This window comes from Mauremys reevesii, linkage group 3 (genome assembly GCF_016161935.1).
Source record: "Mauremys reevesii isolate NIE-2019 linkage group 3, ASM1616193v1, whole genome shotgun sequence".
Lineage (NCBI taxonomy): Eukaryota > Metazoa > Chordata > Testudines > Geoemydidae > Mauremys > Mauremys reevesii.
The window spans coordinates 122054738-122081804 of record NC_052625.1 but is presented as its reverse complement, the minus strand read 5'-3'; the positions used below and the strand labels follow the sequence as shown (position 1 = coordinate 122081804).

At 44.7% G+C, this 27067-nt stretch overlaps 2 protein-coding genes across 8 annotated transcripts in view; one reads left to right on the top strand and one right to left on the bottom strand.

Moving 5' to 3' along the window:
• LOC120401057 (amine sulfotransferase-like) overlaps window positions 1-15070 on the top strand; it is a 37067-nt gene extending 21997 nt beyond the window's left edge. Inside the window, exons 7-8 of the mRNA XM_039530617.1 lie at window positions 13975-14032; window positions 14442-15070. Of these exons, the coding sequence (XP_039386551.1) occupies window positions 13975-14000 (26 nt within the window). The 3' untranslated portion in view covers window positions 14001-14032; window positions 14442-15070. The remainder of the gene's footprint in view (window positions 1-13974; window positions 14033-14441) is intronic.
• Window positions 4384-25620, bottom strand: LOC120401056 (amine sulfotransferase-like). Of its 7 annotated transcripts, none has more exons than XM_039530607.1 (8): window positions 24201-24584; window positions 23467-23876; window positions 19457-19630; window positions 17691-17899; window positions 15601-15727; window positions 14423-14517; window positions 9318-9498; window positions 4384-4629 (listed from the first exon to the last, which is right to left on the bottom strand). In XM_039530607.1, exons 3-8 carry the CDS (start codon window positions 19596-19598, stop codon window positions 4505-4507), a joined length of 879 nt encoding a protein of 292 aa, XP_039386541.1. In that variant the 5' UTR covers window positions 19599-19630; window positions 23467-23876; window positions 24201-24584; the 3' UTR covers window positions 4384-4504. The 7 variants fall into 7 exon arrangements, with proteins under 7 accessions (XP_039386541.1, XP_039386544.1, XP_039386543.1 ...); XM_039530610.1 differs by having other exon boundaries at window positions 23467-23707; XM_039530609.1 differs by lacking the exons at window positions 23467-23876; window positions 24201-24584 and adding an exon at window positions 25565-25620.
• Between the last annotated feature and the right edge of the window lie 1447 nt (window positions 25621-27067).

The window sequence follows — 27067 nt, the reverse complement described above, 5'->3', positions numbered from 1 at the left end:
TGTCTACACTATGGGATTATTCTGATTTTACAGAAACCGGTTTTTGGAAACAGATTGTATAAAGTCGAGTGCACGCGGCCACACTAAGCACATTAATTTGGCGGTGTGCGTCCATGTACCGAGGCTAGCGTTGATTTCTGGAGCGTTGCTCTGTGGGTCGCTATCCCATAGTTCCCGCAGTCTCCCCCACCCATTGGAATTCTGGGTTGAGATACCAATGCATGATGGGGCAAAAACAGTATCGCGGGTGATTCTGGGTAAATGTCGTCAGACAATCCTCCCTCCGTGAAAGACATGGCAAACAATCATTTCGCGCCCTTTTCCCTGGATTGCCCGGGCAGAGGACATAGCACGGCAGCCATGGAGCCCATTCAGCCTTTTTTCACTGTCACCATATGTCTACTGAATGTTGCTAACAGATGCGGTACTACACAGCAGCATTCACTTGCCTTTGCAAGTTAGCAAAGATGGTTACCAGCTCTGCTGTACTGTCTACTGCCTTGTAAGTTAACAATGATGGTTACCGGTCATACTGTACCATCTGCTGCTGTCATGGGTGCTCCTGGCCAGCCTCAGTGAGGTCAGCGGGGGGCGCATGGACAAAAATGGAAATGATTCTCCAGGTCATTCTCTTCTTTAAGTTTTGTCTAAAGAGAGAGTCAGTCCTGCCTAGAATATCAGGCAAGCCTACTAAAGAACCAGAGAGGCAAACGACCTCTCCGGGTCAGAGCCCCATACATCCCACAGACATGATGAGATGCATGCCAGTCTAGGGGGTTCCCACCTGTTGCTTCCCTCCTCCCACACCCCTCCTGGGCTACCATGGCAGTTATCCCCCCATTTGTGTGATGAAGTAATAAAGAATGCAGGAATAAGAAACAACACTGACTTTATTGCTTCTGCAAGCAGAGATCAAAGGGGGAGGGGAGGGCAGCCTCCCAGCTGCTATGATATTCCAGGCAGGAGTGAATCTCCAGGAGACAAAACTTAAAGAAGAGTATGACTGGGAGTCATTCCCATTTTTGCCCAGGCGCCCCCGGCCGACCTCACCGAGGCCAGCTAGGAGCACTCACGGGACGACGATGACCAATATCAGTCATACTGCACTGTCTGCCGTCCAGAAGGGAAGGGGATGCTGCTGTGTAGCGCTGCAGCACCACGTCTACCAGCAGCATCCAGTAGATATACGGTGACATTGAAAAAAGGCAAGAAATGATTTTTTTCCTCTTTGGTTTCATGGGGGGCGGGTGGGTCTGACGACATATACCCTGAACCACCCGCAACAATGTTTTTGACCCTTCAGGCTTTGGGAGCTCAGCCAAGAATTCAAATGGTTTTCAGAGAGTGCGGGAACTGTGGGATAGCTACAGTCGTCAGTCGCCCCCTCCCTCCGTGAGCTTCCATTTCATTCTTTGGCTTTCTGGTACGCTTGTCTTAGCTCCTTAAGTTTCTCGCAGCAATGTGTCGAGTCCCTGTTGTGGCCTCTGTCCATCATAGCCTTGGAAACTTTTTTCAAATGTTTTTGCATTTCGTCTATTGCAACGGAGTTCTGATAGAACAGATTCATCTCCCCATAGAGAGATCAGAATCAGTATCTCCTGTACGGTCCATGCTGGAGCTCTTTTTTTATTCTAGGCAGGAGCGGTGCCAGGGTTTCTGGCACCCTAGGCAGAATTCGGGGGGGTGGCATTTTGTGCGCTCCCCACGGGGCATGCGGGAGCTTCCGGTTCCACTCTCATTGTGCCACCGAAGAAGGACCCTCCACCGAAATGCCACAGGTGACAGCGGCAGTCATTGAGCTGCTCAATTGTCTGCCGCTGTTTTCCACAGCATGTCGGCAGAAAGTCCTTCTTCGGCGGCACGATGGGAGTGGGGCATGCACAAAATGCCGCCTCCTGAATCCTGGTGCCCTAGGTGATTGCCTAGGGTCACCTAATGGAAACGCCGGCCCTGATTCTGGGACTGCATGGTCATCTGTGCTGATCAGCTCTCCATGCTGGGCAAACAGGAAATGAAATTCAAAAGTTCGTGGGGCTTTTCCCGTCTACCTGGCCAGTGCATCCAAGTTCAGATTGCTGTCCAGAGTGGTCACAATGGTGCACTGTGGGATAGCTCCTGGAGGCCAATACCATCGAATTGCGGTCACACTAACCCTGAAATGGCAATACCGATTTCAGTGCTACTCCCCTTGTCGGGGAGGAGTACTGATATCGTTATTAAGAGCCCTTTATATCAAAATAAAGGACTTCGTTGTGTGGATGGGTGCAGCATTAATTCAGTTTAACACTGCTAAATTCAAAATAAACTTGTAGTGTAGACCAGGCCTGAGATACTACGATTCTAGTAGGGTTTTGTCAACATTTATTCTACATGTCAGGGGTAGAGGTGGTGTGGGTGCAGGGGAGGGTATTGTGTGTAGTTAAGTGTTTTGCATGTGTGACCGTAACAGCATCCCAGTGGAAGATGGCAAAGGGCACATTGGTATCTTGTAGTGAGTTTCAACTTGCCTGACCAGCTGAATGTACCCCAACTAACTAATGTCAGAACCTGTGGCTAGAAGGTATCATGTAAGATAGCAATGAAAAGCTAATAACATACTCTTACAGCATATCAGGTCATCAGGGGAGAAAGAAGGGGGAAAACACCCCCTTTCAGTCAATGTGGCTCCTCGCCTTCAGGGTAGCGAGGCCTAGCAGCCAGAGTCTATGGAGCTGCTCTTGTGTTCAAGGCAGTGAGGTCTACTGGCCAGAGTCTATGCAGCTGCCATTGTATTCAGGGCAGAGAGGCCTAGTGTTAGACACAGGGACGGGTAGGGGGACCTCAGCCTGCCCTACTCCACCAGGTCCTGATCCAGGGCCCCAGGGAAACAGTAGCCCTAGTTTTGGCTTCAGGCTTCCTATTTACCACTGATTCCTCCAGAGGAAGTGTCTTTCCATCTCTCTCATGCTCTGCAGGTGCCCAACCTCCATAGTCTGGGGCTCAATTGGATTCCTGATAGGAGCCTGTAACATGCATCCACTCTCCTCCAACAGCCAGCCCTGACTGAACTGAGCTGCTCCCTTTTATATATTGCTTCCACCTGGAGTATACCCAGCAAGGATGAGAGGGTGTGGCTTCCTGGGCCCAAAGTGAGTGGTTAACCCTTGCTGGGTCAGTGCAGGGTTGGTACACCCCATCACATATACTGATCAATGATATTATTGTCTGATGTGGATACAGGGAACAAATTCAAAATAACAAACACATTGGAAATTATGTTATAAAAATGTGTCTGCCAGGCAGGGCAGGACTGAAGCTACCCCACCCTAGACAAAGGAATGTGGTTCTGCCACCCAGAAGGTACATTAACAGACAATGGGAAAGCAATTTTCATAGAAGGTAAACAGGACCATCAAGCCAACAAGGGGAGAAGATAACCACACAGCATTACAGACGCAGGAGATTGCAGGAAATAGATCCATTTGCATTTTGTATACACCAGCAGGGGAAGAAATCAGCATGAAATTTCCTTCGCCAGGAGACTCCATGTTACCTTCTTCATAGTTTATGTTGAGGGGTTACCTAAAAAGAATTCACAATAAAGGTACACTGGACTATAAAAGAAAGGAGCAAATAACCCCCAAGTTATGTTTCATGTAATAAGACAAAGGAACCAAGCACATTGGATGTTGTGGGAGGTCCTGATCCTGACCTGAAGGGTGGGCAGCCATCTGGCAGGAAGGTAGTGTTGTAAGACTCTTAGCCTGAAGAGGGGCTGTAGCTTGTGTTAAGTCTTAGTCTCTAGAAAGCATTTTGCTTATAACCATTTCTAAGTCGATCCTTTGTACTTGAACTCACTTAAAATCCAAACTCCTTTGGTTACTAAACTTGCTTTACTTTTAATCAAAACTAACCCACGACTGTGTTTGATTTAAAGTGAATATTAACTCAGGTTAATGTGGTAAGCTACTGAGTAGTGTATCTTTAAAGGAACAAATGAACCTTTATATCTCTCTGAATGGTCCAGGAAAGGGCTAGATATTGGAAAGCAGTTTTGGGAAAATTCAGGACCGGGAGTGTGTTTGGGTCACCGCTGCATGAGGTAACTGGGCGACCGAAACTAGAGTGGGGCTGTTGTGTCACAGGCAGGCAGCTGGGTCAGAGCACTGAACCAGGTCTGCATAGCAGATACTCAGGATACTGCATGTTTGTCTGCTGGCTGTTGGTGTCCAGGCTTTCAGCCACAGCCTCAGGGCAGTTAAGACACCCAGGTTTATAGGACATGTGGGGACACAACCCCTGACTGGCCTGGACTGCACCCCAGAACATGACAGTATGTCAGACCTTTTCATAGCTTAGAACTGGGGTACTGTGGTGATGTGCAAATACATGTAAGAAGTAAACTTTTTTGCATGTTTAAAATCTTTAATTTGCACAGAATGATGGATTTTTATGAACACTGGAGACAAACACATACTTTCATTCTCTTTAGCGCACTTTCACCTCTTTCCACCTGGAAACCAGTCTATATGTCGTCATTAGTATCCCAGTTGAACATGGAAGACAGGTCTTTCATTTTCTCCTTAAAAACATTGTCAAACCTTTCGCTCTGTGCCACAGTCATTATGTTCTTCCAGTCTCCAACGATCCCTGGGGCAGGAGACACAGAAGAGGAATTGGTTGTTAAATGCTCTGCTGCCACTTGGACATTTTATTATCATTTGAATATTGCTTGTGCAGGTAAGAGGCTGTGAATGCTGTTAGTTGGGTGCAGTTCCTTTTCTCCTCCGTTCCTTCCTCTCTCATCTCCCCAGAACGTAGTTCTCTAGGGCTTTGGTGGTACATTTCCAGTCCTGAAGGTGTGGGTAAACTACAGTAAAAAACACCCTCCTGTTTTGTAAATTGGAATTGTACATCTCATCTATCCTTCGTGGCAATAGAAATGTACCCATTGGTGTCCATTTGATTAGCTGGGCAAATGTTTTAGTGATGTGACTTGCATGTTACAGATGTCAGCAGCCTTATCAGAGAGTGCTGCCCCTGTGATAAAACACATGCCACTGGCAAAAACTGTGACAGTGTTTGTGGAATACAGCTGTGTCCCCGGGGGAAAATCATAATGGCCCAATTTTATTCTCGGTCTAACTTTGTCTGCAGTATAACTAATTTGACCCAGTAGTTCTAGACAATGTCACTAATTCTGTTTTAGGAACCAGTGGTTTTATACATCTCAGTTATCATCTTCCTGTACTGATTTATTTTGTTGCAAATTTTAGAAGAAAAATTGGCAACAGGAAATAGTTACTGTTAAGAGAAATATGAGCTTCTCTGAACATTCTTTTCAGGCAATGCTGTACTAAACGGTAGGCAGTGGTTTTCTACCTTTTCCATACCACAGTGCCCACCACCATCTAGCTGGGTCACCCTTCTATTCAGCAGCAGTACCGGGTTTACCATGGTGCCAGTGGCTCCCTGGCACCAGGCCCATGCTCAGAAGGGGCCCATAACACCTGCTTCCTCCATACCACAGCGCCCAGCTTCCAGCCCCAGAGAACACCTACCCTCACCCTCTTCAGGCCCGGCCAGCCCCTGGGGCAGGCAGACAGACAGACAGCCCCCCTCCCCGGGAATATGATACACCATACCAGGACCCTGATATGTGCGCCGCACCCAGAGACAGGCAACAACACTCCAGCTCTCACCTTCTGCCCGCAGGCACAGGGATCTAGCCTGGGAGCCGAGAGCCCAAGGGACCCTGGGAGCAGTAGTTCCTTGGCCAGCTCCCTACCTGGAGAGCCAGCCCTGGAGCAGGGAAGGAACTAAATTTCCCAGCATTCAGTTGGCAGCTATCAACAGGAAAGGGAGCAGGGAAGCTGCCAGGGCTGGTGAGACCCGATGCACATTGGGGTTGCTGTGAGTGGGGAGCTGGCTGCTAGAAGGGGGTAGTACTGTGAATGGGGAACATATATGCACAAAATGTAGAAGGCTTTGGCCCAGCTGTCACCCTCAGAAGACTTCCCCAGACTGGATTAGGGATGACTCTGCTGGCAGCCCTCAAAGAAGGAACTGGGTGGAATGAATGGACAGTGCACCTCTATCTGAAGCCTTGCAAGGGAGGTATATGGAACCTCCTCACCTCCTGCCCCCTGCCAGGAGACTTGCAGGGGGAGAATAGGTTCTGCTGGCTGGAGATCACATCCAAGATAGAAGGGAAGGCTCTACTAGAGGACCTGGGCAGCTTTAAGAACAGTACCAGGCACACAAGAGGGTCTGAGTCACGGAAGCAGAAATTGGCTTTTCCTTTCTAGATTTATGTGATATTCAGAAAGGGAATCTAGAACCTGCCTTCCAGATCTGAACACTCTCAAAGTTCAGGCATGCTCAAGTTCAATTTGGGCTGCTCTCTATTATTTCATTTCTCCCAAACCAAATGCTGATCCACTCTAATTTGCTGTAGAAAACGTAGGATAAAATTGAGCAACTTTTTAAAGTTTTTGAGCAACCAGATAAACTCTTTCCAATTCTAACTCGGACTGGCATTGCTATTTTCAACAACCATTACGGGTTGTTGTAATTTTTCTTTTAGCTTTGTTTGTTTAGAAAGAAAATGATAGTAAATTTTGCACTGGCAAGTTCCCCACAGGAACTAAGGCCTTGTCTACAGTGCCACTTACAGCGCTGAAATTTTCTTCATTCCAGGGTGTGAAAAAACACACCCCAGAGCGATGCAAGATTCAGCACTGTAAAATAGCAGTGTAGATAGTGCTGGGAGCACTTTAACGTTTTTCTACTCTTAGGGTGTAGACATAGCCTAAGAGTAGAATAAAATAACTTTTCCTCATGATATGGGCAGGGCCGGTGCAAGGATGTTTCGCACCCTAGGCGAAACTTCCACCTTGCACCCTCCCCCACCCGTGCCCCCGCCCTGAGGTGCCCCTGCCCCTGCGGCAGCTCCCCCCCTCCGCCCTGAGGCGCCCCCCTTGCGGCAGTTCCATACCCCCATCCTTTGCCCTGAGGCACCCCCCCACCCCAGCTCACCCCTGCGCCATGCACAAGCACGAGCACCCCGTGGCTGCTTCACTTCTCCCGCATCTCCTAAGCTGATTGGCGCATCTCCTAAGCCTGGGAGGTGGGAGAAGTGAAGCAGCTCACCCCTGCCCCACCTCCTCCCTCAGCACACCGTGGCCGCTTCACTTCTCCCGCCTCCCAGGCTTGCGGCGCCTAGTGCTCGGGGAGGAGGTGGGGCAGGGGTGAGCTGGGGCGGGGAGTTCTCCTGCGTGCCACTCCCCCTCCCTTACTTGCTGCAGGCGGCCCTCCCCGCCCTCCCCGCGCAGGCATGTCTCACATTACCTAGTGAATAATCAACACCTTTTTCAGCACTTAACTTTTTCTGAGAGACATCCCACCCAATTACTAAATGTAAACCTGCTTAGCTTACAAGGGCTGAAACTATCAGGTGGTATGGTTACAAAAGCAAGGCACTTCTGAATTCAGCAGGAATTTTCGATGTGCACAGAATGCAGGACTAGTTCCAGCACGATTACAGAACTGCAGTAAAGTTCTGTTTGTGTGATTGGAAGATATCTGGATCTATACTATAAGACTGCCCCACATCCAGGCCCAGTGCAACCATTTAGGCGACCGCCTGGCATTTGAGGGGCGCCATTTTCTTCGGCAGCAACTGTGGCGGTTGGATCTTCGGCCGCCCCGGTTGCCGCCGGCATTTAACCTCAAGGAACAGAGGTCAGCATTAGGAAAGGAATGTCAAGAGGAGCAGGGAAAGAAGAAGCAGGTCAGACTTGCCGGGGGAGAACAGGACCTGCTGGCTGGAGATCACATCCAAGATAGAAGGGAAACAAGCCTGGGAAGAGGTGGTGGTGACCACATAGTGGAATAGAACGTAGATGGGAGCAGAGGGAGAAAGAAGGCTGGTGACTTTCAGGTTCCCAGGGGCTAAGTGCTCACTGAGTCAGGGTTGGGATGGTGTTTTTTTGTGGTGGCTTCAAAAAATGGCAGGGGAAGGCTGGGGGGGAAATTTGTTAGAACTGATCAGGCATCTGTTGGCTGTGGAACTTTATTGAGGTGAGGCCAGGGCCATGTACAGTGACTGGTGAAATAAGGAGGTATTGGAGACATGGCTTCCTCTGAATTAGGAAGGAGATAAATCTGTGGGGAGTTTCCCTGTTCTTTATGAAAGTTCTGCTCACTGTGGACACATGGGTACAGCTCAGTGAGAGAAACTGGGGGCTGAGAAAGCTGTGTATGGCAATACACATAGTTTTGCAGAGGTGCGTGATCAAAATGAAAAATGTCTCTGAGATTCAGTACCAGGTATACCATGGCACCAATGGCACCGCCACATCAGGCCCTGACTCGGAAGGGACCCATAACAACGATTACATGGAGGCCTACAAATATGTCTGGCTCCGGGCCCACAAAAGGTTAATCTGGCCCTGTTCAGCAGTATCAGAAGACCACAATCCCCTGACATCCATTCACAACTCTCCCATATAAGGACTATATCATGAAAAATACCTCTCTCCTCTCAGCCACAAGAATAGTCCCTTAGATTTTATTTCTTTGGCTAATTTCATGCTCTAAATAACCCCTGGAAGCTGTAGAGACAAAATCATTTCCGATGCCCAGCATGTGTGAAGTTTCTCAGAAGCACTAAACAGAAATGCTTTTAGTTTTCTCTAATGTTCACATTTTAATTTCTTGAAGACGACCCTTGCCTTTTACAAGTGATACAAAATGAATGTTACCCAAGGCCGGCTCCAGTCACTAGCTAAGGAAGCAGGTGCCTGAGGTGGCAAATATGAAGGGGCGGCACTCTGTCCATTCTTGGGGTGGCAGCTTATTCTTTTTTTTCTTCTTTGGTAGCAGTTTGGCGGCAGCTTTTTCATTTTTCCTTCTTTGGCGGCACTGCTGTGGCCATTTTTTTTTTTTTTTTTTTGCTTTGCCGCTTGGGGCAGCAAAAAAGTAGAGCCAGACCTGATGTTACCCTCCAATAGAGCTTATTGAACATTTTCATTTTAAAAAAATATTGACACTTTTTTCTCAAAGGTCAAAAAAAAGCTGCACTACTTTGCTCAGCAAACATTTAAGATATTGCATTCAGCAAAGTAGTGCAGCTCTCTTTTAATCTGTGAGACATGGTGTCTGGTGTATTGTTACACAGCAATACAGCCGCACTCAGCAGTCTTAGTGGCTCAAAGCCAACTGTTTCCTGGGGATGGAAAGTTGTGATTGTATGTCCTAGGCAGCTAGCTTCAACACGTCCTATGCCAGGATCTGCAGGATTAAATATTTATTAGCGTTGGCTGCTTCTGCCTTACCTTTGCGAAGAAAATGTCCTTTGCCTCGTTCCAGGAGATTGCCTTGCATGGACTCGTAGTTTGCCCTGGGATCAGTTTTCATTTGATCAAATGTAGCCTTTTCCACAACAGTGTCCAGCTCTTTTTCATTTAGCTGCTTTCCTAAGAATTTGCAGATTTTCAGCACAGCACCTCTGAGATCCTGAAATGAACATTATTTCAAAGTAATGGTTTCTCAAATTAGAAAAATAAAAGAACTAAATAAATAAATGATAGAGTGAAAGATAATGGGATACTTAAATAAAGGGAAACTGAGCACAGGGATACAGCATTAAAGAATAAAGGTGACTTCTTATTTGGGACCTTAAGTCTTACTAGACTACTTCATAAGCTAGGTTTTAATTCACTGTAAGAGGCTACAGCAGCATTAAAAACTGACAGGTGAGTAGCAAGTTAAGCCACTGCAAATTCCTTCACCATTAGCCAACCCATCCTCATGGCCTAATCAGGAGAGAAAGGCTCATTTCTGTGACTGTGATTACAACTGCTAGCACCATTTAAGACAAAGGTTGTCATAATTTTCTGGCTAACTGTATTTTGGTCTGTCTGTGGCAACCTATTTTGGAAGCAGAAGGACCCCTGTTGTATCCTTTTCTGGAGTCCACAATTCAAGAAGGATGTTGATAAACTGAAGAGGGTTCAGTGAATAGTCACAAGAATGATTAAAGCATTAGAAAACATGCCTTACAGTGACAGACTCAAAGAGCTCAGTGTATTAATGGCTATTAGTCAGGATGGGCAGGGATGGTGTCCCTAGCCTCTGTTTGCCAGAAGCTGGGAATGGATCACTTGAGGATTACCTGTTCTGTTCATTCCCTCTGGGACAGCTGGCATTGGCCACTGTCGGAAGACAGGACACTGGGCTAGATGGATCTTTGGTCTGACCCAGTATGGCTGTTCTTATGTTCTTATTTAATTTAACAAAGAGAAGGTTAAGAGGTGACTTGATTACAGTCTATAATTACCTACACGGGGAACAAATATTTATTAATGGGCTTTTCAGTCTAGCAAAGAAAAATATAACACAATCCAGGGGCTGGAAGTTGAAGCTAAATAAATTCAGACTGGAAATAAGGTTTACATTTTAACAGTGAGGGTAATTAACCACTGGAACAATATGCCAGGGGGTCATGGTGGATTCTCCATTACTGTCAATTTTTAAACCAAGATGATTTAGGGAAGGGATAGCTCAGTGGTTTGAACATTAGCCCACTAACTCTAGGGTTGGGAGTTCAATCCTTAAGCGGGCTACTTAGTAAGCTAGGGCAAAATCAGTACTTGTGAAGGCAGGGGGCTGGACTCAATAACCTTTCAAGGTCTCTTCCAGCTCTAGGAGATAAGCATATCTTTGGGGGAGGGATAGCTCAGTGGTTTGAGCATTGGCCTGCTAAACCCAGGGTTGTGAGTTCAATCCTTGAGGAGGCCACTTAAGGATCTGGGGCAAAAATTGGTCCTGCTAGTGAAGGCAGGGGGCTGGACTCGATGATCTTTCAAGGTCCCTTCCAGTTCTAGGAGATTGGTATATCTCCAATTATTACCTATTGGATATTTTTCTAAAAGATCTGCTCTAGAAATTATTTTGGGGAAGTTCTGCGGTCAGTGTTATACAGGAGGTCAGACAAGATGATCACAATGGTCCCTCCTGGCGTTGGAATCTATGAATATATATATCAGGAGTTGGACCTCTTAATGGGAAGGGTCTTTCCTCGCTTTGTTAATCAGCCTTGCTGCTACTATCAACATGCTTCCTGCTGAAGTCAGCTGAGAGGATGCTGCTGCATCGCTACCTATTTAGCTAAGAGGTGCACTCAGATACTCCAGACATTGTTTACAAAGTGTGACTAAAATCAGTTTAAAATGGATTTAGCTGAACCAGAACAAACCCATGTATGGACACTGAAAGTAGTCTGAACCTGACTTCTGCTAAGCTAGGTGAAGTTGTTAAGGAGTCAAAAGCTAGCTGAGCTGGTAGAAAAGTGAAAAACTAGTTTCTAACAAAAAATGGAATTTTGAAGAGTTCTGTACTTTTCAAAGAGTTCACATAGGTATCTTTATTGAAAACATCAAAATAATTATTAATATATTTTATTTACTAAAAACCTAGTTTTGAATAAAAAGGGAATTGTGGGCAGCAGAAAACACTATGTTGGGTACATAAAATCTGGGGAATAAGTGGGTAACCAAACAATTAGTAAGCCAAAATGTAAAATTTCAACAACAAATAAAGAAATGAATGGTACAGCAACTATTGGCAGTTGCCACAGGATGAAGAACAGTAGTGAAGGTAAACTTGCAGTTAACACATTGGACGGGGGACCTGGTAACACGGGTGGGGGATGGCTTCAAAAAACTAACATGGGAAAAAATGTGTGTAGGTATTCAAAACGCTCAGTTAGTAATGTTAATAAATAGTATAAAAAAGCATGGTCAAAACAATGGCCTTCAGTATTAAATCAAAAGGCTAGCCCATATTTATCCACAATTGCAAAAACATACCCATCTACCTAAAAAATAACATCCCCCACTGTAAAAAAAAGTTCTTGAGTAATTGTTCCTATAATACCATGGAAAGAAAATGCAAAAAAGGCGGACCCTTTAACCCCTATGGAAGTAACTAGGAAAGGAGGAGCACATTGGGAGCCACTAGGAAATAGGCAGGGGGGAGGGTGGAATGGGGTAATTTAAACTGTCATCACATTAAGCAGTTGTATATAAAATATTATATATGCCCCACTCCTTTAACTATGAGGAAGCAAAATAAATGGCCTATTGCAAAGAGGGGGCATTTAGGGGTAATGTATATGGGGTAGGTGTATTCTGTTGGGAATGTATGCCATCCTGCAATATAACACTAGAAGGCAAAATCCTTTCAGTATATAACCAAATTATAAACTTCTATACGCTGCCACCTAAACTATGGTGCCCCAATGAATCCGTAAACTTAAATCGTTGTAAACAATCAAACCAGCACCTACTAACCCATGCCGTACCAAGTAGTTAAATTGGTTTAAACAATAGCAAATTTCACTGTAAATATTCAACAAATACACAGTATAAACATAAGTACAGAAAAATTATAAAAGCAACGTGCTGTAAGCGCCAACAGTTGGACACACTTACAATACACACTACAAAATGGCAGTGACAAAATTTTAACTCTATCAAAAAAGAAAAAGCAGTGTTTTTGGTGGTGGCCAAAGTGCTGGAGCATACTGCAGTGGTCAGAACTCTCAGTGTTGCTGTAAATTATCATAGCAGCTGGTGTATTGTTAACTGTATTTGTGTGTGTTGCATATAAAAACAATCAAGGGGGGCACAACCCCCTAGCAAACAGCCACTAATTATAACCTATAAGTAATGTAGCAAACCCTCCCGCTCAGTGTACTAAACAACCCAAACCCAACCTTCTCGGGCCCACTATAATAAAAAGTCTAAAACGCTAATTAAAATAGGTGTGGTATACCTGTACAAAACATGGGGCAGAGCATGGTACTGCACAAGGGGCAGTAAAACAAATAAAGCATCAACACCTTCCACCTTAATGCCTGGCCCTATCAAAAAGTGTGTCGCCATTTGTTCTGTGCTTTTCCAGAAATACCTGGGCAGAAAAATCCCAAAAGAAAAAAAGGGGTAGAGTGTTAGGGTATAGATATTCAAGCCTGTCTGTAAAGGCCTATACTTTAAGAATTTAGGTATATGTTTATCATTAGCTAGTTATAGAAGTATAAAAGAAAGAATCTGTGTAAGGGCCTTCTCTCACTGTGACAGTCTGAGGCCCTGTTCTTAGGCCAATGCCTTTGGCTAAGAGGCAGCCATAAGCTGGGAAGCGTGCGGTCACATCCTCACATTCCAAATTAGTCATATTGAAATAAGGCAATCTGGGGCTGTTAGGAAGGTGATCCAATCTATCACCCCCAGAGAAAGGAAAGAGCTAGAAAATGTAAAAGAAATTTTAGTTTGATAGATTTCTGTCTGGTAAGAACTTACTTATCAATAAACACAGCTGGAAAGCCCTTATGTCTGTACAGATGTGGTTGTAAAATCCTCACTTCTGTATTGTTTTGTCATTATAGTTCCTACTTTGCTATGTTTATTTGCATGGTCTCTGTCTAGTTCTGTGATTGTTTCTGTCTGCTGTATAATTAATTTTGCTGGGTGTAAACTAATTAAAGTGGTAGGATATAATTGGTTAGCTAATCATGTTACAGTATGTTAGGATTGGTTAAGTAAATTTTAGTAGATGATTGGTTAAGGTATAGCTAAGAATATTACTATATAAATTAGGGGCAAACAGGAAGTAAATTGGGATTTGAAAATAAGGAAAAAGGAACTTGGATTTAAGCTTGCTGGAAGTTCACCCCAATAAACATCAAATTGTTTGCACCTTCGAACTTCGGGTATTATTGCTCTCAGTTCATGCAAGAAGGACCAGGGAAGTGGGAGAGTAAAGGAATAAGCTCTCTAACAGTTATTAATATATTTTATTTATTAAAAACCTAGTTTTGAATAGACAGTGCAATAAAATATCATTTTTCACAAAAAATTACAAGGAGATCTTCAGTTCTAAAAGCAGTTTGAGAAGTTCTAAAATGTAACAAAACTTCTCCTTTCCCTTTAGGATGCCTCGTGGGATGGATTGTGTAGCTGCCATCCTGCTATTCAGGAAAAGAAATGAAGTAAAGCAAGATTATTATCTTTTCTAACTGTACTCACATCCAGCAGATATTCTTCATTAGGAAGCAAATGGCACCTTTTGTGACTAAGTGAATTAGGCTCCTATGTGCTATTGAATGTCCATGGGAGTTAAGCGGCTAACTTACTTTGGTGCTTCTGAACATCTCACCCTACGGTTCTGATTCTTCCACCCTTAGGGGTACTGAGAAGTACTTTTTCCAGAACTCACACTGAAATCAATGAGAGCAATGTACCTTACTCTGTGAAATGAACGAGACTCTTCACAGAGTAAAGAACAGCTCAATGTGAGTAAGGGTGGAAAAATTAGACTGAAAAATGGAGGCATTTTATTTACTGTTTCTTTCAGATATAAAGTGATTGACTGGTCTCACCTTCTTCATCTCCTCATAGGTAAGGAAGAGAATATTGAAGTCATCCCTGTGGGTGGACCAGCCTGTGATGTGATCCAGCCAGAAGCCAGCCCCTACTTATTAAGGAGAAAAATGATAGAAATAAATGTTAAGGATCTCAAACAGAAAAACCATTCAGTTATTGACATTTTTGCATCCTAATACTCTCACAAGCACGGCTGCAGAATCAATGAAGCAGACTTCCTTTTTTCAGCTTCTCTTCCCTCTGCTGTTGGGATGATATTTGGGCTCACAGAGATTTTGTTCCAGTTCCTGTTTTTATTCACAGCCTTATCCTGGATTATCTTTCATCTTTAACATGAGATAAAGGCCAAGCCAAGTCCATCTTCTAATCTAGGGATCTGAGGACAAGTTTTGTTTTTTCCACAAACAGACAGACAGACCGTTACATGAGAACTAATACACACTGTACTGTTACCTCTAGAATCAATTGGCACCATAGAATGGTTCTTGCACCCAGCACAACATATTTGCACTTTTATGCCCTGGAATATTTACTTATAGATAATATTTTCCATTACTTTTGATGGATTAGTGATCACAAACGTAGAATTAAATTGATAGATTCATAGATTAATAGAGTCTCTGGCCAGAAGGGACCATTGTGGTCATCTAGTCTGACTTCCTGTATAAGGCAGGCCATAAAACTTCCCCCAAATAACTCCTAAACATATCTTTTAGAATAACATCCAATCTTGATTTAAAAATTGTCATTGATCGAGAATCTACCATGACTCTTGGTAAATTGTTACAGTGGTTAATTACTCTCACAGTTAAACATTTATGCCTCATTTCCCATCTAAATTTATCTTGCTTCAACTGCCAGCCATTGAATTGTATTATAGCTTTCTCTGCTGGATTGTTCCCCATCGCAGGTACTGTGACAAAGTTCCTCCTCTACCTTGGTGGGCCCTGCACTTATTGGCAGATTTGCTCGCCTCACAGATTTACCCTGTGAGTCAGGAAACAGCTCAGAGACTTTCCCCTCTGGTAGAAGTCACAGTCCAGGTCAATTCCTCCTGTGTTTGATCAGGAGTTGGGAGGTTGGGGGGGGACCCAGGCCCACCCTCTACTCCGGGTTCCAGTCCACAGTGGTCAGTGAGCAGGGCTTAGCCTTTTAGCAGTAAATGAAACCTTACCTTTCCCAGCTAAAAACCTCTCCAGAAAAATATTAAAATCTGGTATTGTCTCAAGTAGGACTGAAAGGTTGGAAAAATGAAAAAAGGAAACTGCAACATCCTTTGGGTTTCTGGCTACATAAATAACCTGCAAGGTAAAAAGAGTGACAATCTCAGATATATTAAAGGGACACAATTAACCTAAAAATTGGTGGTTTTATACAATTGCTACTGATGCAAGTAATGCTAAAATCATTATATCTGAAAAGGGTTAGAATAAGTACTTTAGTAAATAGTTTATCCTGATTTAAATGAATGGGATTTTTTGTGTGTCTTTGCCAGCATTTTAGGTACATTCAGTGGCACTATTGCACTTCCTTAATTCTAAAGACCCTCATGCACATGTGTACTGTGTACAAGTGATAGTACCATTGATCTCAATGGGATTACTCACTGCTGTAAGGTAAGGAACATGAGTACTTAGAATCAGGTTTTCAAGTTTTTTCTAATTTTGATATGGGTCTTTCACACAGCAAGAGAGGAGCAAAAACATTTAAAAAATCATGGGAAATGTGATAATAAACCGCACAAAAATTAACAGGGAGTGCACTTGCAGGTGTACTATCTAAAAAGAATTTAAACTTTAATAAATTGATTTGATTTTGAGTTCCTTTTAAATACAAACACTGTTAAGTCAGCAACAGATATTTATTTGAGTGTAGTTTGGTATATTGATAAAGTATTTCATTGAAAAACATATCATTCGACTAGAATCCTAGTAAGCATGAATTTCTTGCTCTTTCAAAAAAAATTGCAGCAAGAGATATTTTTAGAGAATTTTAGTGGATACAGTGTTTAAAAAGTAATGCTAACGTGCATTGCTGCACACCTCAATCAATTTCTCCAACAATTTGGAGCTGAGAATTTCAGGAAAACCACACAGACAGCTAAGGCATATGGTGGTGCACACTAAGAACAGCCAGCCAGAAGCCAGGAAGAGAAAAACTCCCTATACCATCAACATGGTCTTAAAATTGTGAAAATCTACATGAGCCCTGTAAACTATACAGAAGCAATACAAGATTTTCTAATCTCTGTAGTTAAAATTGTGCTATGTGCAGCTTAGGAGATGTTGTTGTTCCATTTACTTTTACTGTCCCTGTAACTTTAAGGACTCTTTCTGCATGGGATATGGGGTGAGCTATAAAGCAAATCAAGAGGAAGGTTCCTATGGATTGAGAGGTTGCACTGATGGAGCTCATGTGGTGAAAGCTCTGCACCATGCATCTGCTCATTGTATCATAGGTGTTACTGCAACAGAGATAAGGAAGCTGCAAGGGTGACTGTGAAGGGAGTCTCCTGGGGAAGTGGGTGCACAGCACGTCACCTTTCAGGAGAGATCCCGGGAGCAATGTAAGAGATTGGCATCGCTCCCACAAGGCAATTCTCACAGGCCAGCACTGCACACCTTCAGTGTGAATGACTCTCCATTTAGATTAGGGAAAGCAACACAGCAGGGCAGGGCAGCCATCTCCATGAGAGACAGCTCAGTGCAAATCCCTGACCCTGGAGATCCTTCCTCCTGAGCTGCATCTGCCACAGTCCACACCCCTATCCTTAGCAAGAAGTTTCCTGATGTTTAAAGATACAGGAGACATAAAACATGGATAACATAAGAGCGTACAATTACATAGCTACATACATCACCACAACAAAAACACTGTAATTTACAATATAACATACAGACTGCAATGATCATAACCCATCACTAACGCCCCTTTTAGAGGGAGCTGTCAGGATGAGGCAGAAGCAGTTCCATTTCTTGGCCCAGAGACCAAGCACAGCAGTTCCATGAAAAATGGGATCTCCACTGAAACTGGACACTGAAGTTCTGAGGTCTTGATTGAACTGGTTTTGATCCCTTTGGCTGGGTCTAGGGACATGGAATGGAAGAAGTGAGCCCCATCCCCATGCAGGGGAGATTTGCTTTTGGAAGGGTTGTTGTGGGGAGGACAGACAGTCTGGCCCTGAGGATTTAGATTGATTTATTGGTGAAAGCTACCAGTTTTCCTGGGTAATGTTAATTAAATTGTAAAAATAGTATCACCGACTTTTGCTCTCCTGTTCTTCAGATCTCTTGGAACTAAATAGTACGGCAGGTGACTAGCAAAGAGACGAGGTGATGGACGACGGACATAATCCATATTATGTATGTTATATTCCAGCCATGGGACTCTGTCTATTATTTCCATATTTTCTGTTCCATCTCGATGGCCTTCATGATAAATCAAGCTCAAAATATTCTGAGTCCACACAGTCCCTGGGAAAGAAAATAGCCTTATTTGAAACAGCTTTGATGCTAATTTTATTTGTAATGTCATGTAATAATGTGCCATAATCACAATCTCTTCAAAACTGTGTCTCATTTCACATTATAATTGAAGTCCAAAAATTGGGCTTAAAGGGAGTCCATTAATGCAGCAGGGATGGGAATCCAAACAGCATTATACTTTTGTACATTTTAGTTTTAAAAAACCCATATCTATCTATGTGCTGGTCAATAACTAAATCTTCAAATGTTTTTACCTAGGGTATTCAGGTTCCCCATGGAAATGGTGATTACTATGGGTGACCAATTTTGGGGGCTTTTTAAAATATGGGGTCCTATTACCCCGACCCAATTTTTCACATTTGCTGTCTGGTCACCCTAATTACTACAGACTATTTTTCTCCCTCTTATGTAGCTTCAGTGCTGCAGCATGACTGTCCATTACAGTAATAGCCAGTGGATTCACTGGCCCTATCCAAATCACCCTGTATACTGTTGTTCTGAGAGTTTTTAAAGTACTCCTATTCCACCCCCGCAGTGGAAGAGCACCAGTGCTACTTCAGGCCTCATGGAGAAGGCTCACATTGATCTGTCCTTTTTGTGCAAGTTACATGACATCTCAGCAATACAAGGAATTCTCTATTAAGAAGTGCCAAGGGTTCTTTAGTGACCAGAATTGGTCAGTGTTAAAAACTGTGTTACAATGTTTAGTATACAATGGGGTAAAGAGTCCTTCTCTCTGAGCTTCTCACAGAGGAGCTGGTTCTGCTATACTATAAATTCAGCTGCAGTTAATTCTCAAACCTTATACCTCATAGGCTGGAAGCAGTGCTTTCTTGTTTTAAGAAAATTTATCACTGCGAAGTCTGAGAACAAAAATGTTGATCACCTGAGTATATGAAGTTGGCAATTCAGCTTGAATAGTCTGTGACAGGACTGGGATCAATCGGGAGGGGCGGGGAAGGGGAGGATTGTCCTTTATTTTTTTTGCAGTAGAGATGGCTGTCTCAGTGCAGTCTGAGGTTTTGTATTTGTGTGAAAATTCATTAGTCTGAGCATTCACACCACTTTCCCTTTCCATGAACTTACTATGTCCAAAAGGTGAATAAAACCAGTTTGCTACTACAGAAACAAATACACGTGGTTTATTACAATACATATTTGTGAACAGCTTTTGGCAATAGTTGCCCAGTTCAAATATATTTTGCAGATTATAACAAGGAAGCTTACGTCCAAATAAATCTGTTAGTCTTTAAGGTGCAACCAGGTTCCTTGTTGTTTTTGTGAATACAGACTAACACGGCTACCCCCTGATACTTTGCAGATTAACGCTTAGAGGTAACCTTCTGCCATTGCTTAAAACACAGGGATGAAACTGAGATAATGTATCCAATAAAATGTTGGCAGGTAAAAGATTTTGAACTGCTACCACCAAAATAGGTCATAAAGGTGGTCAATAAGCGGTGGGGTGGTGGGGGTGTGTCAATTAAGGTTTCAGACAAAAGTCAGATATGATTTTCCGAAAGGGAATCAAGCAATCAGTCTTACCTGATTTTGGATAAGTAACAACAAATACATCACTGTCTCTGATTTCAAAATCCTCCAGTGAATCTATGTATTCACGTGTAACAAGGGCTGGGTGGAAATAAAATCCTTTATGTTTGAACAAAAATTCTTCTGATGGCTCCATTGTTAACTCAGTTTCACTCCTATGTCAAGAATCTGCAGGTTAGAAAACATTATTTTATATCATTTTTATTTTGGTGTTATCTATCCTCAGGACAAAAATTTTAGTACAATATAAACAAAACAGATCTCTTTTTGATAGGAAAATATATATTAACAAAACCAGCAAACTGAATGACAGTGTAGAAATGGCACTTTTAGGGACTGGCATGAGAACAGAATATCTTTTGCAGTTAAAAGTGCTGTATAATACATTGTCTTTGAGTTATTTACTTGTACAAGTGTCTGGTATTGTCAGGCACCAATATTGCTTTAATGAATTTTCTAACTTCACAGAATCCATGTAAATGGGCACTTAAACTCAGAGCTATTCAAGGAGCTCACCACAAAGTCCAGTGCATTCCATGAGCTATGACTTAGTCCTTGTGCACAACCAGAGTAATGAGGCTGCATTCCAATTAATTTTGTAGCTGGTATTCTGTAGGCCCCATAATATTATTTCTGATTCCCTCTTTCCTATTCCCTGTTTAATATATTTCTCCCAGTCCCTCTTGTCTAGTAACATAAGTTCAGCAAAATAGGAGGGAGGGAGAGGAGGTTTATTTCCTCTCAAGAGTTTTCTTTGAAAATTTTATTTTTGGCCACAATATTTTAGAAGGTTCTTCACTTGTAAATCAGTGACATCATGCCACATATGTGCCAGTGAAGCACATTGGATACCAGGCTGGCCTTACCATGAGGCGAACTGAGGCGGCCAGACTGGGGTAGGGGGTGGGGGTGTCACTAGGACCCAGAGTGTAGAAAATTGTGTCTGCTGCTGGTGCATATGTATTCTCTCTGCTTTAGATGCACAGAGATGGTGGAGTGCTGTGCTGGAGGAAGGAGGGCACAAGAGATGTAACAGGCAGGCAGGAGAAAAGGTGAGAGGGAATAACAGAAAGCAGCAGGAGCTGCAGGGAGAGAGAGGAGGAGGAGCCTCTTATGTAGCTCTCTAGCACCCCCAGGATCCTGGACTGATTAACACCAGCTTCTCAGGAAGCTTCCTGTTTCCTGCTGCTCCCTGAACCCACTTGAAGAGAACAGGCAGTCAGCTGAAATAGTAGGAGCCAGTTAAGCCCTTAAAATGCTGATATCTTCGCTCACTCAGGCCCTGCTACAGTCTGCTTATTTGTCCCCTTCAGTTGAGTGTTGAAAGCCACTATAGCTGGCACAGAACAGCAGTCATGAGTGAAAGAAGAAAATGCCCCTCTGGGGCAGCATTCAGAAAAAGAAAGCAAGTCCAGGAAGCTTTTCTATCTAAGCAGGAAGGAGCTCTCCTGAGATACATAGACACAAAAGTTCATGGTGAGCCTTCATGCCCCAGTGAGAATGTGAGTGTTGAGGAGATGCCTGATCTTCCAGTTAGTCAGAGTGCAGGTGACCTGGCAGCTACTGCAGCATCCGTATCTCCATCTCAAATGGATGTAACCATGCACATTCCTGAAGAAAAGTGTAGATCAGAGAAGAGTGTGGTGGAGGCACAAGAAACAGCTGCTGCTGAGTTTAGTTCCTTAAGTCTAGATGATCCAGGACTGTGGACCCACTTGAGCAGTAGTCTGGGGGACTTCCTTGTACTGCATGGGCCACAGCAAGTGAAAAACTTCATGTTCCCCAAAGACGATGAAAATAGAAGTTTCCATCCAACACATTACTGGTGTGATGTGATCCCCAATGGTGACAAAGTGGATTAAAATAACCTTCTAGAGGATTTCACCTTGTATGTCTGTTACAGTATTTGAGTTGGAACAGGTTTTAAGAAATCTCCATGTGGTTTATCAAATTAAGTGAATTGATACCCAGGTCTCTCTCTTTAAGGCTTTCCAATAATAGACTTTTTTTGGTGGTATACAACTAACAAAGAAGATTAAGTATGTGGGGGAAAAAGCCCTTGTTAGTGTCATTAGACAACATGCAAGGCTCAAAAAGAGTAATTCATAGAATGTCAGGGTAGGAAGGGACCTCAGGAGGTCATCTAGTCCAACCCCCTGCTCAAAGCAGGACCAATCCTCAGAGAGATTTTTGCCCCAGATCCCTAAATGGCCCCCTCAAAGATTGAGCTCAATGTTAGATTTAGCAGGCCAATGCTCAAACCACTGAGCTATCCCTCCCCCCAATGTGAGTTCAGTGACATGATTTTGGGAGGGGAGGGGCCTTGGGCAGAAGGGGCAGGGCTGGGACGGTCTGCAACCCCCAACCAGCCTATCCACTGCCTGGCCAGTGTCCACCGGGGCTCCAGTGGCAATTTAAAGGAGCCCTGGGCCCTTTTAAATCGCTAGCCTGGGCAGCTGCTCCTTTCACTTCTCCCCCGTCAGTGGCTGCGGGGGTGGGCCAAAAGGCACAATGACATTAAAGTGCTGCCACGGGTCCTTTGCTGTGGCAACGCTGGGTACAGACTGGCGGCCACTTTTTACTGGTACGCCGTATCGCCCCGTACCGCCTTACTTTCACCCCTGGGCCTGGCCTACACTCAGAGTTAGGTCCACGTAAGGCAGCTTATGCAGAGGCGCTGACATCCTGAGTTCCAGGGGAGGTGGGGGTTGGCCCACACTCCACCCCTTCCCCCAAGCTGATTGGCGCCGCAAGCCTGGGAGGCGGGAGAAGTGGAGCGGCGACGGCGTGCTTGAGCAGGAGGTGGAGCAGAGGTGAGCTGGGGTGGGGAGCTGCCGCAGGGCTCAGGGAGGGGACGGAGCAGAGGTGAGCTGGGGTGGGGAGCTGCCGCATGGCTCCTTGGGCCACGGGGGTGGGGAGCTGCCATGGGGGTGGGCACCGGAGGGTGCGGGGGGAGCTGCCGCAGGGCTTGGGGAGGGGACGGAGCAGAGGTGAGCTGAGGTGCGGAGCTGCCGCATGGCTCCCTGGGCCACGGGGGTGGCGCCTGAGGCGGGGAGCTGCTGCAGGGCTTGGGGAGGGGGCGGAGCAGAGGTGAGCTGGGGTGGGGAGCTGCCACACGGCTCCCTGGGCCGGGGGAGGGGCAGAGCCTCAAGGTGGAGGGGGGCGGGGAGCTGCTGCAGGGCTCGGGGAGGGCACAAGGTGGAAGTTTTGCCTAGGGCACAAAACATCCTTGCACCGGCCCTGCGCCTATGAGCTTATGTCAAACTAATTATGTCAGTGTACAAACTACAGCCTTGCTTCCACCAGTGTAAGTATCCTACTACACTGACATAATAACTCCACCCCCCTGAGAGTGTAGGCTTATATTAGTGTAGTTAGGGTGATGCAGAGTGATGTGTAGCACTGTGTTATCTACATCTGCTTCTGGCTGTTATTCTTGTCAATTTCACAGCTTTGACAAGAAAGGCTGATAGGCTCCTTGCTGTAAATCCAGTGCCCAGCTCACAGCTTAGGCTGTCAACCCACGGCAGGTGTGGGGCTCCAACTGGAGCCCAGCTGTGACCTGGGCTTCCCACACTGGGCCAGGCTGCCACCAGGGCTCCCAGCTAGGAGACCAGCTGCCCCCTGGCTCTCACCTCCCAACCAGGCTACCACCCAGGCTCCTGACTCCCCACTGGGCGTCCAGCTGCTGTCTGGCCCCTCGGTTCCCTCCTGCCTGGGCTCCCAGCTCCCTATTCCCCAGATGGCAGCCAGCGAGGAGCAAGGATTCTAGTCAGCAGCTGGGCTCAGAGCCCAGAGCCTGGTAAGCAGCTGGCCTCAGAGTGGGGATCCGGGAACCAGAGTTGCAGACGGGTTCCCAGCAGGGAGTTCCCTCTGGAGCTGAGAGCCTGGTGCTCTCAGACCTCCACACTGCCCCTCTTGAGTTACTGCAAGCTCTCCTGGTAAGGACATGTCCCACAGACAGAAGGAGGGTAGAGTGGACATAAAAAAAATGCAGCAATTACTGTAGTGGCTGTATATCAATGTAAGTTTGTAGTGTAGTCATGCCCTTAGTTGTTACCAAGCAGGAGGTGCAGTCACTGGCCAGGAGATGACAGTCCTGCTCACAATCTCTCTCATCCAGATGTTTCAGCTTCAAGGAGCAACAAGTTGAACACCACAGGGTATTTTATACATTTGCTGTTGGATGGAGTGACCTTCTTCTTGGCAAAGCTGATGCAGCCCAATTAGAAAGTGACTGTACTTCTGTCAAAGAGTTGAAATGTCCAACCAGGAGATGAGTTGTGTCCCTTCTCATCATCCAGTGAGAAAAACAAGGCATCTCCTGTATGACTTTGGGAAGGGGTGTGCACCCCACACCAGCCCTGATAGAGTTGATGGGGGCTGAGAAGTAGATTAGGTTACCTGGTGTCATCTGTGAGAGGGAGGGCCAAGGTTAATTAAGAGTAAAGCCCAACTCAGGGAAAGGCTGGGGGCAGGGCTACTCAGAAAGACCAGGCTTTAAAAAGCCCATTCCTAAGTGACCACAGGAGTTTTGTAAGGGAGTTGTGAAGGGGAGCATTGTAGGGGCTACATACATGTAACATTCCTTAAACTTAAGCCAAAAACCACCCCTTGATAAAAACAAAACAACAACAAAGGCATGAGCTGCAGGAGTAAAAAGAGAATGCAGGCAGAAGCCCAGCAACAGAGTTGGGGCTACCTAGTTTATTGCAACCAGGGCAGCATGTATGATTACCTTCCCTATGGGCAGGTGGCATATGTGTACATTCAGTGCAAAGAGCTGCTGGTCCTCAGAGACCATTGTGGCAAGGCACCTTCTCAGTCTCACAAGCCTCAGCTGTTTTTAGCTCTGGTGAGATGGGCTTGGGGTAAAACAGTCCCTCTTGGCTGCACAGGGACATCCAGTTTGTCCTTCTCTCAGCCTGTGTTTTAGGGCTTGTTTTTCTCCCTTATGGGAGGGAATACAGCCCACCCCAAGGCTTGGTCCCCTACTGCTACTCAGGAGGAGAAGAGTGTGAGTGCACACATGCACTCTCCCTCCCTTATCCCACCAGGAGAGGGCTTTAAAAGGTCTCAGACAGCCCTTAGTTGGAATCAGCTGATCCTAATTGATCTCTGGCAGCCCCTTCTCAGCTGATCCTAATTGATCTCTGGTAGCCCCTTCTCAGCTGAATCCTCTCTCTTGAGAACCCCATAAAATGTTCAAAATGTTCAATTTGATACTATGTTTTTTGTTTTGCCCAGTGAATCTGCTAATCTCCCTGGAGCTTTTAAATCAGATTGAGGAATAATGTGTTTGTTTGTTTTTTTACAGTTAGATGTGTCTGTGGAAAAGCACCATGTGATAAAATAGTTGGGTCATAAGATAAAACAAACCTCATTCTACTACATAAATTAGAAAATAACTCATAATGATATGCTGTCACCCAGCAGCGCTGCAATCACCTTGAAGATTCCCCCCTTCCTGCTTTCTGAATGCAATCAGCCCCCTTGCTAATTTTATTTTATTACTTGCATTATTTTTTCCCCCAACTTAAAAAATTTCAACTTCCTTTTACCCTTCAGGCTGCACTACAAGCTCTACAGAAGTTTTCAGCTTGATGGACACTGCACAAGGGCTGGTCTAGGGTGGTCACTCATATGCAGGAGTACGGGAGTTATAACCTTTTTACAAATATCAAATTCCAGCAGTGATGTGTAGAATGACATTAGGCCAGCCAGGTGCAACAGTTGTATTCGTACACAAACCTGTTTCTCCCTTAACTTTTCCATCCATCTGTGCTGACACAGCAGGAACTATCAACTACCAGTTAAAAGCTCCATGATCATGCTGATATTGTAAAACAAATGATGGCTTAAATTACATTGAACTCTTTAACACACACTGTTGTTGTGACTTCTTTGTTGGATAACCACACACACACAAAAAAGCATTTCAGGATCAGATTCCCATGCCACTCAGCTTATTGCCAAAGAACAGTGATGGAAAATATTTCCACAGCATACAGTTCACTGTGTAAGTTTATAAAATATTTAATTCATTCACAGATTTACTGATGGATATGTTTTAGTAATGTTAAATAATAAAATAATATTTACCTTCTCTGGGCTATTTCTGCTGCTCCCAGACACAAGCCCACACTCCTGCCTTCCACTTGAATAAACAAGACTGATATTCACTCCTAGAAACAGGAAAATACTTTCTTTACAGCTGGTGTGCAACCTGATTGGAGTTTTATGGGGGTGTTTTTTTCTTTTGATCTCTTCCAAACTTTGACCTGAAGGCTGACCACTAGTGAAAGATTACCAAGCAGGGTAGTTCTTAGAAATGTGAAAAGAGTTCAAAATGTCTGAAAAAAAATATGACTCCAATTTCCTGCGTATGTCTGAATTAAATAACTCAACAGTCAACTGTTCAAATGATAGCATAGTAGTTTTCACTTTCACTCCAACTTTTTCATAGCAGCAGCATTGGGTGAAATGGAAGGAGGAAAAACTATTTGTGCTTTTTGTCCCTGATGAACGATGTGAAAATTATCTGTTCATAATCTTATAGATTTGAAAATATGTCCACTTACTTTCATAGAATCATAGAATATCAGGGTTGGAAGGGAGCTCAGAAGGTCATCTAGTCCAACCCCCTGCTCAAAGCAGGACCAATTCCCAACCAAATCATCCAAGCCAGGGCTTTGTCAAGCCTGACCTTAAAAACCTCTAAGGAAGAAGATTCCACCACCTCCCTAGGTAACCCGTTCCAGTGCTTCACCACCCTCCTAATGAAAAAGTTTTTCCTAATATCCAACATAAACCTCCCCCACTGAAACTTGAGACCATTACTCCTTGTTCTGTCATCAGGTACCACTGAGAATAGTCTAAATCCATCTTCTCTGGAACCCCCTTTCAGGTAGTTGAAATCAGCGATCAAATCCCCCCTCATTCTTCTCTTCTGCAGATTAAACAATCCCAGTTCCCTCAGCCTCTCCTCATAAGTCATGTGCTCTAGCTCCCAAATCATTTTTGTTGCCCTCCGCTGGACTCTTTCCAATTTTTCCACATCTTTCTTGTAGTGTGGGGCCCAAAACTGGACACAGTACTCCAGATGAGGCCTCACCAATGTCTAATAGAGGGGAATGATCATGTCCCTCGATCTGCTGGCAATGCCCCTACTTATACAGCCCAAAATGCCATTAGCCTTCTTGGCAACAAGGGCCCCCTGTTGACTCATATCCAGTTTCTCGTCCACTGTAACCCCTAGGTCCTTTTCTGCAGAACTGCTTCCTAGCCATTCGGTCCCTAGTCTGTAATAGTGAATGGGATTCTTCTGTCCTAAGTGCAGGACTCTGCACTTGTCCTTGTTGAACCTCATCAGGTTTCTTTTGGCCCAATCTTCTAATTTGTCTAGGTCCCTCTGTAACCTATCCCTACCCTCCAGCATATCTACCACTCCTCCCAGTTTAGTGTCATCTGCAAACTTGCTGAGAGTGCAATTCGCGCCATCCTCCAGATCATTAATGAAGATATTGAACAAAACTGGCCCCAGGACCGACCCTTGGGGCACTCCGCTTGAAACCAGCTGCCAACTAGACATGGAGCCATTGATCA